Here is a 16,524-nt window from a genome sequence, read left to right on the forward strand (position 1 = left end):
TGCGCAGTGTGTGTGAGAGAGACGAGTTGTCACCATGAGCCGCAGTTACAATGACGAGTTACAGTATCTGGACAAGATCCATAACAACTGCTGGCGGATCCGCAAGGGTTTCGTGCCCAACATGCAGGTGAGGATCAGCCGAAGAGATTGAACTACAACTCCCAGCAGCCCCTGTCACACGTGTGTTGTGGATTCTCTTACCCCCCTGCGGTGTGTGACACGATGTCTCAGTCCTGTGACCCCCCCCAAATCCTTTGTAGGAAAACTGTCACCCCAGAAATACAAAAAAGGTGGGTCAGTCTTATAATGGGATCGTGCCCTTATACCACATTCCTGAAACCTCCCATAATCCCCTGTTACCCCAGTTTTCCCCAAATCACCCAAACTCTGCTGTGTCCTTATCTTCCCTTGTACCCAGCAATGACCTGCCTAAACCCAGTGCTCTGCCTCTGACACCCCAGTATTCCATTCCCACTCATTAATGCCTTTAGGGTACCCCACTAATTTATTTATGTAATACCTGGTGTACAGTACCCCCTCCCCAGTACATCCCCTTCCATTAAAGCCTTCCAGGATCCCAGCACCTCCTCTGCTTATTCATGGTGTTATTTGGAACCCCAGCACCTTCTATTCCAATACACAGTGTCCCATAGAATCCCAGTTACCCCTCTTCCAATACCCGGGAATCCCAGTTACCCCTCTTCCAATACACAGTGTCCCGTGGAATCCCAGTTACCCCTCTTCCAATACACAGTTTCCCCTGGAATCCCAGTTACCCCTCTTCCAATACCCTGGAATCCCAGTTATCCCTCTTCCAATACACAGTTTCCCCTGGAATCCCAGTTACCCCCTCTTCCAATACACAGTGTCCCCCGGAATCCCAGTTACCCCTCTTCCAATACACAGTGTCCCGTGGAATCCCAGTTACCCCTCTTCCAATACACAGTTTCCCCTGGAATCCCAGTTACCCCTCTTCCAATACACAGTTTCCCCTGGAATCCCAGTTACCCCTCTTCCAATACCCTGGAATCCCAGTTATCCCTCTTCCAATACACAGTTTCCCCTGGAATCCCAGTTACCCCTCTTCCAATACCCTGGAATCCCAGTTACCCCTCTTCCAATACACAGTGTTCCGTGGAATCCCAGTTACCCCTCTTCCAATTCACAGTTTCCCCTGGAATCCCAGTTACCCCTCTTCCAATACCCTGGAATCCCAGTTATCCCTCTTCCAATACACAGTTTCCCCTGGAATCCCAGTTACCCCTCTTCCAATACACAGTGTCCCCCGGAATCCCAGTTACCCCTCTTCCAATACACAGTGTCCCCTGGAATCCCAGTTACCCCTCTTCCAATACACAGTGTCCCCCGGAATCCCAGTTACCCCTCTTCCAATACACAGTGTCCCCTGGAATCCCAGTTACCCCTCTTCCAATACACAGTGTCCCCTGGAATCCCAGTTACCCCTCTTCCAATACACAGTGTCCCCCGGAATCCCAGTTACCCCTCTTCCAATACACAGTGTCCCCCGGAATCCCAGTTACCCCTCTTCCAATACACAGTGTCCCCCGGAATCCCAGTTACCCCTCTTCCAATACACAGTGTCCCCCGGAATCCCAGTTACCCCTCTTCCAATACACAGTGTCCCCCGGAATCCCAGTTACCCCTCTTCCAATACACGGTGTCCCCCGGAATCCCAGTTACCCCTTTTCCAATACACGGTGTCCCCCGGAATCCCAGTTACCCCTCTTCCAATACACAGTGTCCCCCGGAATCCCAGTTACCCCTCTTCCAATACACAGTGTCCCCTGGAATCCCAGTCACCCCTCTTCCAATACACAGTGTCCCCTGGAATCCCAGTTACCCCTCTTCCAATACACAGTGTCCCCCGGAATCCCAGTTACCCCTTTTCCAATACACGGTGTCCCCCGGAATCCCAGTTACCCCTCTTCCAATACACAGTGTCCCCTGGAATCCCAGTCACCCCTCTTCCAATACACAGTGTTCCCCTGATTCAGTTAATGACTATAAGAGGGACTTGGATGATTTTTTGGACAGACATAATACAAAGGCTATTGTGATACTAAACTCTATAGTTAGTATAGATATGGGTATATAGAATTTAATTAAAAGTAGAGAGGGGTGTGTGTATGGGGCTGGGTTTTCATTTGGAGGGGTTGAACTTGATGGACTTTGTCTTTTTTCAACCCAATTTAACTATGTAACTATGTAACTATTACACCGATTTACAGCATCCAGGGTTACCCCAGTAACTGTACCCCAATATCTGGGCTCCCAATCATGTCCTGACACCCTTGTAACAAGACTCCATACGGGGCTAAACAACTTAAAGGGAAGCTTCAAGGAGGAGTCACCAGTCTCCTATTGGCAAATAGTTTCATTGTGTTTTTTTATGGTTCAAACTTTTTTCCTTTATTTTGTATTGTGTTTAAGTGACGTTGTGACTGCAGGCGAGTCCTGACTTGTCTTTATATAGTGAGTCATCTGGGCCGGGCTTTGTTGTTGCCTCTACTTTATATTTACCTTTCTACCTTCCCTTAAGCCTTAGTGCTCATTCCCACTAGTTATGTGCAAATGTCATTGCTGTTGTCAGTCTGTCCCTTTCTGTTCTCTGCACCTTTGAAACATTATAGCAGAACTAGAGGAGAACAGACTTCTGCTACATTGATTCAAGAGTCAGAACCAGAGACTAAAGAAATGCTGCAATGGCAGAGACTTATAACTTGAAACCCAATGAGACTGAGGAAGGACTTGATATTGGGATGTTGCTTAAAATTATATTTTTAATGTTTAGGCCAAACACAGTTATGGGTGGAGTTCATGGATGCCAAAATAATGCTTCTGCCTTTGTTCTTCTCCATCAGGTGGAAGGGGTCTTCTATGTGAATGATCCTCTGGAGAAGCTGATGTTTGAGGAGCTGAGGAACGCGAGCCGCGGTGGAGGTAGGCTGGGCCCCACATTCCTTGCCTTTTAGTTGGGACTCCTGATTCATTTTAGGCAAGTGCCAAATTCCAGGGTTTGGATTCCCAGGTGCTTTCCCTTTTGCTCTATAGTGAAGCCGTCTGTTCTGCGGGGCACCTGTCTGCAGTGCGGGTACAGTTAGGTCCATAAATCTTTGGACAGTGGCAGCAAACGGTTTTCAAACAAGTATTAGAAATGAACATTTTTATTTTCAGTTTTTTTAATTTGTCCAATTACTTTTGAGCCCCTGACTGTGTTCCTCACATTTGTTGTTCAACCTAATGAATTAAAGCTGAAAGTCTGCGGTTCAACTGCATCTGAGTTGTTTCATTTCAAATTCATTGTGGTCATGTACAGAACTAAAATTAGTGTAAAAGTTGTCTCTGTCCAAAGATTTATGGGCCTAAATGTATGTGCCCTTTGCCCGCAGTTATAAGGCTGCACTTGGCAGCGCAATGTTCTGAGCAAACTCTGTTCCCAATGAGCCTAATAAAACCATAATTAGGGTTCCAGGTATGAAGAAGTCCTGCTAACTCTGACTCATGATTGCAGTATATTGCATGGGCTTCAGCTGTGCGACCGTGATATGATGAAAGTCGATGCAATATGCCGAAATGATGAATCGGAGGAATAATGAGCACAACATAACCGTGTTTTCTATTCTTTCAGCCGCTGGAGGGTTCCTTCCCGCCATGAAGCAGATCGGCAACGTCGCAGCTTTACCTGGGATTGTTCACGTAAGGCCTCGAGCTCTTGTTGTTCACCTTCCAAACACTTTTTTCAGTTCAGTTGTTTTCAGATTGTTCACCATAAACAATGACTTTTTTCAATTGTTTTCCACCTTTTATTTTTTACCCTTTTCCCACAATTGAAATTTAAAGTTTAAAGGGTATGTAAAGGGGAAAAAAATAAAATCCCATTTTTACTTTCTTTCATGAAAAAGAAACCTATCTCCAATATACTTTAATTAAAAAATCTGTACTGTTTTTATAAGAAACCTGACTGTATGCAGTGAAATTCTCCCTTCATTTACTGCTGTGGATAGGAATTGTCAGACGGTCCCTAACTGCTCTGCAGGGAAACAATCATACTTATGTACAGCAGGGGGAGCCCCCGCCTTACTTCCCAGCCATGCAGAACTCAAGCAGCTTTGTTTGTTTCCCTGTAGAGCAGTCGGCGACTGTGTAGAGATTTGTATTGGATTTTCTTTTTGCCTTTACATCCCCTTTACTGTTTCCAACTCCAGCTGCAGGGACAAAGATCATGGAGCCAGATTTAAACAGATAAACTGGGATTCTGTTTGGAGGATTATTTTTCTGCAGCCACTGGTTCTGCAGAGTTGGAGAAAGTTTGTATTAAACAATACAAAAACTATAAAATCCACATTAGATTACATTACAACACAGGACCCAGTGCAGTCTGTATATTCTGATTATTAATCAGTCTTGCTGTATCGGCTTCTGGCAGATATTATTTGACTTGTGCTGTTTTGATCATTTATGACGATCCCTAAGCAGCCCAGACCACACTGAGCATGTGCAGTCTTGGTCTTGCAAAGATGTATAACAAAGTTACAAGATGGTGACCCCCTGTGGCCAACTTTGAAAGCATAAATCATTTGTTTGATTAGGCTTGTGGTGCAGTAAGTTCATGTTTATGTTTAGTATACAAAATACAGCATTTCTAGCCTTATTCTATTTTAGACTTTACTTCCCCTTTAATGTTCGTGTCTCTGGCGTTTGAGTCTGACAGCTCAGTATTTCAGGTGCAGATTCTGAACTGTTACAATTTTACAACATTTAGTTGATCCATTTCATTACAGCAGCATCTCTGGAGTATCAGCAACTATTGTATCAAGTCTAACAGCTGCCTGTAATGAAACCCAGAGATTCTGCTCAGCAGGGACAAAGATAAGAAATGTATCAATTTAAGGGCTGGGACACACTGGGCGATTTGGGGAGATTTAGTCGCCTGGCGACTAATCGCCGCGACTTTCCACGACCAATCTTCCCCGAATGCCTCCCCTCGCTCTGCGCCTGGCTAAAATGAAAAATCGCCTGCGCTAATCACACGTGGCAATTCGTTTTCCGAAGTCGCCCGAAGTTTCCTCGTGAGGCAACTTCGGGCGACTTCGGAAAATGAATCGCCGTGTGTGATTAGCGCCGGCGACTTTTCATTTTATCCAGGCGCAGAGTGAGGGGAGGCATTCGGGGAGAAAAGTCGATGCGATTAGTCGCCAGGCGACTAAATCTCCCCAAATCGTCCAGTGTGTCCCTACCCTAAACAGGTAAAGTTTCGGTGACCCCCCCCCTCCCAGATCTGGTTTAGAAGGTGAAAAATGACACTTTTCAGTAAAGTAAAACCCCCATATTACGTTTTTCAGGGGATCAGGAAAAAAATTATGTAAAATCAGGGAAATGTGTTTAAGTAACTTTTTCTTGAGGTACTGAAAGGATATAAGCACAGGAGTCTGTTTTACTTTGAGATACAATATTTACTGTGTTTATAACAAGGGTTAATGTTACACTATGGGGGCGAGTGCAAGACTCTCTGTGATTGGTGCAGGACTGTATAAGGGGCAGACTCATTGGAATTGACCATTTACAGGCAGAACCCTGGCAAAATGTACATCTGGTTACTATTTTAAACCTCTTTATTTCACAAATAATAACATTCATAGAGGGGGAAAAAAGCAGTTTTTGGGAACACCAGGACAACATTTTGATGTAAAATCCGGGAAAACATTACTTAAAATCAGGGAAGTGCAGCCATTGAAATAAATTATAAATCGGTGGGACCGCAAATAAAAAATGTAAAATGCGGGAAAACTTAAAATCCGGGGACTTAAAATCGAGGTTTCAGAAAAACATTCATAAATGGAAAGTAATTGCGGGAAAAGTCTTTAGTTTTGGTGATCGATCTGAAACCAACTGAACTGAAAAAAAAGTGTTTGAAGGTGAACAACCCCTTTAATATAATAATAATAATATATGCAATTTCCATCTAATAGTTTTAAAGGAATTAAGTATTAAAATAAAAACTGGGTAAATAAATAGGCTGTGCAAAATTAAAAAATGTATCTAATATAGTTAGTTAGGCAAAAATGTAATGTATAAAGGCTGGAGTGAGTGGATGTGTAACATAATAGCCAGAACACTACTTCCTGCTTTTCAGCTCTCTTGCTTTCCACTGATTGGTTACCAGGCATAAGCCAATCAGAGACTTGGGGGGGGGGCACAAGGGACTTAACTGTTGCTTTTGAATCTGAGCTGAATGCTGAGGATCAATTACAAACTCACTGAACAGTTATGTCCCATGTGGCCCCCCTTATAGTCACTGACTAACTCAGAGTTAGAGAGCTGAAAAGCAGGAAGTAGCGTTCTAGCTATTATGTTACACATCCAATCACTCCAGCCTTTATTAACTAACTATATTAGATACATTTTTATTTTGCACAGCCTATTAGTTTTTATTTTTATACTGAACAATTCCTTTAAAGGGCAACTAAAGCCCAAGGAAAAAAGATGGGGGGGGGGACAAAGGACGACTCCTTTATGAGAAAGCAGCTTCTGGTGTTCTTCACTGGTGGTGACCATCTTATCTGATAGGATTCATTGTTTCACTACAGAGATCCATTGGGCTACCAGATGTCCACTCCGGCTATGGATTTGCCATTGGAAACATGGCGGCGTTTGATATGGCAAACCCTGATGCCGTTGTCTCCCCAGGTGAGAATCCGTCGGCCTTGTGCTCTGTACCCCGCTGTTGTATAGGATCAAGCTAAGAATCTCTTGGTTTCTCTTTCGTTAGGTGGTGTTGGTTTTGACATCAACTGTGGGGTCCGATTGCTTCGTACAAACCTGGATGAGAGTGACGTGCAGCCAGTGAAGGAGCAGCTTGCCCAGTCCATGTTCGACCATATCCCTGTAGGGGTCGGATCCAAAGGGGTCATCCCTATGGGAGCCAAGTAAGTTCCCTCTGTTTGGGATATAAATTGGGCACGAGAATATGGTATAACCTGTGTGTGTTTGGCTTCTTTCTCCAGGGACCTTGAGGAAGCCCTTGAGATGGGGGTGGACTGGTCGCTGCGCGAAGGCTACGCCTGGGCCGAGGACAAGGAACACTGCGAGGAATATGGCCGAATGCTTCAGGCCGACCCCAGCAAGGTCTCCTCTAAAGCCAAGAAACGAGGCCTGCCCCAGGTAACCTTGTAAGTTAGGTGAAAAAAAAAAAAAAAAGACACCTGTCAATCAAGTTCAACCTTTTAGCTCTATTTTAAAGGACCAGTATCATCAAATTTTTTTTCATTAAAAAAAAAAAAAGAAACCACAAAGACATATTGAACTTTTAAGTCTTTATTAAGAAATAACTTACCGAAACTCCGCTTCCGCTCCTCTTCAGAAAAGGCGATCCATTGTGCGGCACTCGATTTCTCCTCCCTGCTTTCCTTATAGGAGATAGCCAGGGAGGAGAAATCGAGCGCTGCGTGACGGATCGTCACTTTTATTCTGAAAAAGCGTGCAAGCGGAGTTTCGGTAAGTTATTTCTTAATAAAGACTTAGCAATTTAAAAGTTTAATATGTCTTTCTGTTTTGGTTTTTTTTTTTCGTTCTACACTAACGAATTTTTTGATAAAAAAAAAAAATTGATGTTACTGACCCTTTAACCTGCCTAACTGCCAGTTGATCCAGAAGGAGGCAAAAAACTAGGGATGCACCGAATCCAGGATTCGGGCGAGAATCGGTCTTTTTCAGCATGATTCAGATTAGGCCGAATCCTTGCACCTGGCCGAACCGAATCCTAATTTGCATATGCAAATTAGGGGCAGGGACTGAAATCACATGACTTTTCATCACAAAACAAGGAAGTAAAATATTTTTTACCCACTTTTTCCTTCCCCCCTAATTAGCATATGTAAATTAGGATTTGGTTCGGTATTCGGCCAAATCTTTCACGAAGGATTTGGGGATTCGCCCGAATCCCAAATCATGGATTCGGTGCATCCATACAAAAAAACCCATTTAAAGGTATAGCATCCATGAAACGCTCGGTGGCCCTTCTCCTCTCCTCTGTGACATGGAACATGTGTGTTCTAATCTCCCTTGTTCTTCTGCCCCTCCCAGCTGGGGACCCTCGGAGCCGGAAACCATTACGCCGAAGTCCAGGTGGTTGATGAGATATACGACGAGTACGCCGCCAAGAAAATGGGCATCGACCACAAGGGGCAGGTGTGTGTCATGATCCACAGCGGCAGCCGAGGCTTGGGGCATCAAGTGGCAACAGGTATCCAAGCCATGGGGCAACAATGGGGTGTACAATTGCCATACTTTGCTATCTGTGTTCCTATTCTAACACCAGCCCTTACACTGCACAGATGCTCTGGTTGCCATGGAGAAAGCGATGAAGAGGGACAAGATCACGGTGAATGATCGACAGTTGGCATGCGCCCGCATTTCCTCCGACGAGGGGCAGGATTACCTCAAAGGCATGGCTGCCGCGGGCAACTACGCTTGGGTCAACCGCTCCTCCATGACCTTCCTCACCAGACAGGTAGCACTAATTATTTAATTGAAATTAATTGGAACATGAAGCCTAGTCTGCCCCTTAAAGGGCTTGTTCACATTTGTATGAACTTTTAGTATGATGTAGAGAGGGATATTCTGAGACCATTTGCAATTGGTTTTATTTTTTAATTATTTGTGGTTTTTGAGTTATTTTAGCTTTTTATTTAGCAATTTGCAGTTTCGGCCATCTTGTTGCTAGGGTCCAAATTGCATTGATTTTCATGAGAGACTGGACCATGAACAGGAGAGGCCCCAATAGAAAGGTCAGCAATAAAAAGTAGCACTAAAAATATATTTGTAGCCTTAAAGAGCATTTGTTTAATAGATAGGGTCAGCGACCCCTGTTTGAAGGCTGGAAAGAGTCAGAAGAAGAAGGCAAGTAATTTAAAAACTAAAAAAAATAAATTAATGAGGCAAAGATGTGAGAGGTTTCTAATTTTATTCCTAAGAAGAAGAACATCAGCCTCTTTCTTTCTCCTGACAACTTCCTTGACTACTTGCTGGTCAGACTGGTGGGAAACTGACCAGCAGGTGGCGCTGTTGTAACAAAATTCATTCATATTCACAGTACATGTATCCCTTAATATCTTGGAATAAAAACAAAATAAATAATGAATGCAAATTGCAAAAGTGCTTAGAATAGCCCCCTGATTAATTTTATATTCACTTATTTTTAAGATTTACTTATCCTGTAAGTCAAGTCTCGAATTCTAAAGGGTAAATAAACCCCAAGTGGGGGAAAGGTGCATTAATTTCAAGGTTAATTTAACAGGTTGGGGTTTCCGGTCTATAAGATTGTCCCCATCGGGGGTTGGCTGACCAAGAACAGACCGAAGAGGTCACATTTGGGTGGACTCCTTAGAGACCCTATTGATGTGTCAGACAGTTCCAAACCAAGTTCCTGATGGGGTTTTATTATTCCCTCTAAGGCCTTCTCCAAAGTATTCAACACGCCTCCCGACGACCTGGACATGCACGTGATCTACGACGTGTCCCACAACATCGCCAAGGTGGAGCAACATGTGGTGGAGGGGAAGGAGATGACTCTGCTGGTGCACAGAAAGGGGGCCACCCGAGCCTTCCCTCCCCATCACCCCCTCATTCCTGTGGATTATCAGGTAACTGTGCCCATTACACTTGTATTAAAGGAGAAGGAAAGGCTGAAACTAAGTAAAATGTATCAGAAAGGCCTATATAAATACACCAGTAACCCCTCAAAGTAATGCTGCTCTGAGTCCTCTTTCAAAAGAAACCCCACATTTCTTTCCTTCTATTGTGTACTCATGGGCTTCTGTATCAGACTTCCTGTTTTCAGCTTCAATCTCCAGGGCTAGGGCTTGAGCATGCTCAGTTTGCTCCTCTCTCCCTACCTTCCTTTTCCCCCTCCCTCCTCCCCTCCCTGCTGTAACCTGAGCCCAGAGCTATCGGTGAACAGGGAGAGACTCAGGCAGGAAGTGATGTCACACCAAGCTAATCTGGCAGCTGCTATCCTAAATAAATAGAGAGAGCTTCTAGAGCTGTTTAATCAGGTATGGTAAAGCATTCTAAATATAGTGTTATAGCTTGCACTATTGTGACAATCTGTCTCTGTAATTTTACTTCTCCTTTAATCCCATCTTCTGTCCTGGGCTGGTGCAGCTACTGAGTCACAAACCCACAGGGCAGGAATATATTTCCAAGGCCGGAACCCGCTGTACACTTGATGTCACATGGTATAACACAATCGGTGAAGGCAAAACGCAGATAGATATGAGGGGCAGTAGCTCTCTGGGGCTTTAGTCTCGGGGAGACGTTTGGATACAGATGGATTCTCCACAATTGTATGATTTTAAATTCTTCGCCCCTCAGTTGACTGGGCAGCCGGTATTGATCGGTGGGACCATGGGAACCTGCAGCTATGTCCTCACTGGAACTGACCAGGGCATGACTGAGACGTTTGGCACTACCTGCCATGGTGCTGTGAGTAATATGGACTTTATTCCAATAGAACCTGTGATGTGGCAAAGAGTCATGAAACTCTACTGTCTAATATGGCAGCTCCTACCCATATATATAAATACAAATATACAGAGAAGGAATGTTCTGGGCACACAATAAGCTATACCCTCATACTGTACTGTCTAAGGGAATCAATATGGCACCTCCTCCTCCCATATGTATAAATACAAATATACAGAGAAGGAATGTTCTGGGCACACAATAAGCTATACCCTCATACTGTACTGTCTAAGGGAATCAATATGGCACCTCCTCCTCCCATATGTATGAATACAAATATACAGAGAAGGAATGTTCTGGGCACACAATAAGCTATACCCTCATACTGTACTGTCTAAGGGAATCAATATGGCACCTCCTCCCATATGTATAAATACAAATATACAGAGAAGGAATGTTCTGGGCACACAATAAGCTATACCCTCATACTGTACTGTCTAAGGGAATCAATATGGCACCTCCTCCCATATGTATAAATACAAATATACAGAGAAGGAATGTTCTGGGCACACAATAAACTATACCCTCATACTGTACTGTCTAAGGGAATCAATATGGCACCTCCTCCCATATGTATAAATGCAAATATACAGAGAAGGAATGTTCTGGGCACACAATAAGCTATACCCTCATACTGTACTGTCTAAGGGAATCAATATGGCACCTCCTCCCATATGTATAAATGCAAATATACAGAGAAGGAATGTTCTGGGCACACAATAAGCTTTACCCTCACACTGTACTGTCTAAGGGAATCAATATGGCACCTCCTCCCATATGTATAAATACAAATATACAGAGAAGGAATGTTCTGGGCACACAATAAGCTATACCCTCATACTGTACTGTCTAAGGGAATCAATATGGCACCTCCTCCCATATGTATAAATACAAATATACAGAGAAGGAATGTTCTGGGCACACAATAAGCTATACCGACTGTTAGCTGTTGCAATCCATAGGGTCGTGCCCTCTCCAGAGCCAAATCAAGAAGAAACCTTGATTTCCAAGATGTGCTGGACAAACTGGCTGACCTGGGCATCGCCATCCGCGTGGCTTCCCCAAAACTGGTCATGGAAGAGGTAAGTGGTTCAGCTTAGAGAGAGAGAGAGAGAGAGAGAGAGAGAGAGAGATATTTCCAATTACTCATGGGCCGGTCCTGTGTATATCCGATGTCTAACCACCAACCAATGCAATTTTTTTCAGGCTCCTGAATCGTACAAGAACGTCACAGATGTAGTGAATACCTGTCACGATGCCGGCATCAGCAAGAAAGCCATCAAGCTGCGCCCCATTGCGGTCATCAAAGGTTGAGCACGGGCCCCCTGGGAAATCAGTGACTGATAACGCCAATATTCGCGCCCTTTATACCTGTCATTCTGGCAGATATTGGGAGTCATTGCACTGCAGCATGCAAAGGGTTAATCCTCTGCACTTACACGGCTACAGCCAAGCTTCTCAAATCTCTCTCTCCACCGGAAAGTGATCGACACCCCAAAAATAATATTAATAATAATTTTTTTGACTGAGAATTATCAGTGCTTTTCTTTCTCCCCATCACGGGTGTCATTTACTAACACCGGGCTAACTTTCTCCCTGCTGCAGTAACCCATAGCAACCAGCCTCAGATTTGATCTGATTGTCCCAACTGCAGTGGACTGATCAAAGCTTATTGCTGATAGGTTGCTATGGGTTACTGCTTTGTGACGTATTTTCCCGGTGTTAGATATGGGCCCCTGTATATTTTTTTGTCTGACCTGAAACTATGTATCATAATGATACCTTATAGGTATTAGAAGGGGCAGGAAGAAGCTGTTTTTGGTTTGTATAAAATCTGCTTTTTTTTATTGGTCAGGCAGTTTAAAGTAGAGTCTCTGGGCCCCTGGGGACGACATACAGAAGACATATAGGGTTAAATATTTGCCTATAAGGGATATTCTTTTGTTCAGCTGTTGGTGAGAGTTGTAGCTCAACAATCCCGTAGGGCCACACTATGTCTGAACTAGAGACAAGTCGCTCAGCCCGATTTGCCGTCATATGATTCAAGCAATCGATTGATGACATCGTGGTGGGAGTTGTAGTGCAACAACACTTGCAGGGCTCCCTGATTTGTTAATGTTCTCCCCTTCAGTTGAGCAGCTTTGCAAATCACTATTTGCCTTACTCTTGACAAGGGTCTGTTCTTTCAATTCAGTTGCCCTTTTTTGAAACGTAAAGGATGAAATAAAAAATAATCCTTACAAGCAAAAACTGTTATTTGATTTCTTATTCGTGGAATATCCGCATCAAAAGGGTTAAATATTCACTGTAACAGAGGAACAGTCACTGAGTGGTTCTGTGACCATATAAAGGCACAAGGCTGCAGGCTGAGTTATACAGGGAACTCTGAGTATCACTCATGTATTATAAGGGATAATGTACCCCCTACTGTAAATGATAAGGATATTAGAAGTCACTGAGGGGTTGTTCTGTGACCATATAAAGACACAAGGCTGCAGGCTGAGTTATACAGGGAACTCTGAGTATCACTCATGTATTATAAGGGATAATGTACCCCCTACTGTAAATGATAAGGATATTAGAAGTCACTGAGGGGTTGTTCTGTGACCATATAAAGGCACAAGGCTGCAGGCTGAGTTATACAGGGAACTCTGAGTATCACTCATGTATTATAAGGGATAATGTGCCCCCTACTGTAAATGATAAGGATATTAGAAGTCACTGAGGGGTTCTGTGACCATATAAAGGCACAAGGCTGCAGGCTGAGTTATACAGGGAACTCTGAGTATCACTCATGTATTATAAGGGATAATGTACCCCCTACTGTAAATGATAAGGATATTAGAAGTCACTGAGGGGTTGTTCTGTGACCATATATAGGCACAAGGCTGCAGGCTGAGTTATACAGGGAACTCTGAGTATCACTCATGTATTATAAGGGATAATGTGCCCCCTACTGTAAATGATAAGGATATTAGAAGTCACTGAGGGGTTCTGTGACCATATAAAGGCACAAGGCTGCAGGCTGAGTTATACAGGGAACTCTGAGTATCACTCATGTATTATAAGGGATAATGTACCCCCTACTGTAAATGATAAGGATATTAGAAGTCACTGAGGGGTTGTTCTGTGACCATATAAAGGCACAAGGCTGCAGGCCGAGTTATACAGGGAACTCTGAGTATCACTCATGTATTATAAGGGATAATGTACCCCCTACTGTAAATGATAAGGATATTAGAAGTCACTGAGGGGGGGGCTGTTCTGTGACCATATAAGGGCACAGGGGGACAGAGGTTTCCGCACAGTACATTTCCCATAAGTCCCTCTATAAAGAGTATATTTGGGGGGGATACTCCGTGACCATATAAGGGCACAGGGGGGGCAGAGGTTTCAGCACACTACATTTCCCATACGTCCCTCTATAAAGAGTATATTGGGGGGGGGGATACACCTAATGTGGGGGGTAGAGATCCCATCACAGTACATTTCACATAAGTCCTCTATAAAGAGTATATTTTGGGGGGGGGGATACAACTAATGTGGGGGCAGACATTTCAGCACAGTACATTTCCCATAAGCCCCTCTAGAAAGTGGATATTTGGGTAATAAACCTCATGTGGGGGGGGGGCAGAGATTCCAGCACAGTACATTTCCCATAAGCCCCTCTATAATGAGGATATTTGGGGGGGATACACCTTATGTCGGGGCCGAGATTTCAGCAAAATACATTTTCCATAAGCCCCTCTATAAAGAGGATATTTGGGGGGATACACCTAATGTGGGGGGCAGAGATTTAACCTGCCTTCTCCCAACCCAAACCCAACCTGCTGTGTTACCTGATGTCACCTGCAGTCCATGGGTGGAGTTCGGACCACCACCTACCCACAACCTGCTAAAGAGGTGCCTGCACATTAGCCATATCCTGCCTACCCACAATCCATAGCACACGGGACACGGTTTGACAGCTGCCAGAAATTTTTAGCACCCGGCAATGGTAGCCCCTGGTGGACCCCATTTACCTCTGGGCTCAGCATTTGTACTTGTGGAAACCTCCACTCAAGAATGGAACCCTGACTAAGCCCCCATCCATGAGCAAAAACTGAGATTTCAGCTCCCCTGCATTAAGTGTGTAACGTTTATTCCCACCACTCTGTGCAGGGCCTTTACTGTCCCTCATGTGATCTGCTCTCCCATAGTTACACCTTTGGGTGCCACTTAATTGGGGCTACATGCCAGGCAGTACAGCAGGCATTGGGAAAAAGAGACACCAAGTCTTGTTGATGCTTCAGTTTTTTAAATAAAACACAGACGTTTAAAAAGTACAGAAATGTCATCTTTTATCTCAAGGAAACTCTTGTGAAAAAATAAAATGGGAAAACCAAATGAGAAGAAAATCCCATGTTCTCCGCACAAGCATGTGGCACCAGGTCCAATTGCAATTAAACGTACCAATTTAGCAGATTTCTTATGGAAAGATAAAGCTGGTTGAAAGAAAGAGGAAGAATGATGGTTTGGGGTTCTATTTGCTTAAGAATAATGTGTCTCTCAGGGGGCCTGTTGTTTATGTTCTTCTGTACAAGGAGAGCCTATGGCACTAGGTTTTTGGATGGAGCTCTTGGTGCTGAGATAGAGGACTGGGCTTGTGTATCAGAGAAGAGTTCTGTTCCTGGAGGCCGTAGAGTTCCCAGTTCTAGTATGTTCTGAAGGTGTTTGATGTATTGAATTGCCGCTCTTAGAGTCTCCACCTTGCTGAGACGTTTCTCTGCCAGTTCTTGGGGCAGATGTTGTCGGAGTCGGGCATAGCCCTCGTTAACACACCTTACTCGTTGCCTCTCTCTCTCATTTCTCTTCCTGATGAAGGCCGGCTCTGAGGAATAATCGCAGAGCCCCAACTGGTTCTCAAAAGGAATGTATGGCAAGTGCCCAGTGTGACTTGGACCCCAGCACGAGGAGTCAACATGAAAAGCAATGCCATACTGTTCCCTTAATGGTGATTGTCCATGGTCCATATGGAAACCCCAAGGTAGACCCACTGAATGCATCGATACCATATTATAGAACATGTTCCTTCCACTGTTGTCCATGCTTTCCATTTTATTATCCCCAAATATCAGTGCTGAGCCTAATCATTAGATAATGCCTAAAACCATTGGTTTGTGGCCTGGAAGAACATGGAGAAGTAGCTGAAGGAGCTCCAGTTAAGAGAACACATATTTGCTCTTCTAGATGTTCCTTGAAATTCAGATAGACTTGGATATGTGCGTGTGCACTCACTTGCTCGTCTATGGCAAATATTTTCATATATCTGTAACCTTGTTATGAGCTCAGGCGGTCCCTCGCCACTGGTGTGACCTCCAAGGTGGGCTTCAACTGTAAAAGTCCTACAACCACTGGGAATCTGAAACTTGTAGAAAAATTTAGAGCAAAAAAAAAAAGGGTGGGTTCTATTTGATGATAATATCCCTTTGAATAATTAATGACATTAAAGGAAGACCTTGAGCCATTATTTACAGTTGGATGGGGTCCTGTCTGCCATAGTAATCCTGAGATAATCTTCTTCCTTATTCCCTGCTTTCTGTCAACTTCTTTAATCCGAACTTAAAAGGAGTCAACTCTGTGATCAGTGCACGTCCCGGAATAATGAGGGAGCCGATAGAACGGGAGGAGGATGGAATCTTCCTTCTTTAAAGCTTTGCCGAAAATCCCGAAACACTGGGGAGGGGGAAGCATATGAAAGAAAACATCAACATATTGAGCTTGTCTGGTAATCAGCAGGGGCTTTAGTGGTGGTATGAAAGATATGCTATTTGCAAGGTGTTATATCATGAGAACTTCAAAAACGTTTTTTTCTAACCCCTATTAGGGCTACAACACCGGCCATTATTATTTACAGTACAAGTAACTGCAATTAAACATCAAGGTTCACTATGGGGAGAATGGGATGTGACACCAGCAAGATGTGGGGCTGATTTAATTATT

The 16,524-nt window shown here is 43.9% G+C and overlaps 2 protein-coding genes across 3 annotated transcripts; one reads left to right on the forward strand and one right to left on the reverse strand.

Moving 5' to 3' along the window:
- The first annotated feature begins 19 nt into the window (after nt 1-19).
- On the forward strand, nt 20-12,792 carry rtcb.L (RNA 2',3'-cyclic phosphate and 5'-OH ligase). Of its 2 annotated transcripts, none has more exon segments than NM_001096900.1 (12): nt 20-127; nt 2,883-2,961; nt 3,650-3,717; nt 6,609-6,708; nt 6,791-6,947; nt 7,026-7,182; nt 8,104-8,263; nt 8,355-8,530; nt 9,474-9,662; nt 10,393-10,503; nt 11,505-11,624; nt 11,749-12,792. In NM_001096900.1, coding segments are annotated over 12 exon segments (1,518 nt in total). In that variant the 5' UTR covers nt 20-34; the 3' UTR covers nt 11,857-12,792.
- Nucleotides 12,793-14,885: 2,093 nt separating this feature from the next.
- Nucleotides 14,886-15,638, reverse strand: LOC108704349 (achaete-scute homolog 4). The gene has a single exon (XM_041585908.1). It carries the CDS (start codon nt 15,636-15,638, stop codon nt 15,132-15,134), a length of 507 nt encoding a protein of 168 aa, XP_041441842.1. The 3' UTR covers nt 14,886-15,131.
- Nucleotides 15,639-16,524: the final 886 nt, after the last annotated feature.

This window comes from Xenopus laevis, chromosome 3L (assembly GCF_017654675.1).
Source record: "Xenopus laevis strain J_2021 chromosome 3L, Xenopus_laevis_v10.1, whole genome shotgun sequence".
NCBI classification, from domain to species: domain Eukaryota; kingdom Metazoa; phylum Chordata; class Amphibia; order Anura; family Pipidae; genus Xenopus; species Xenopus laevis.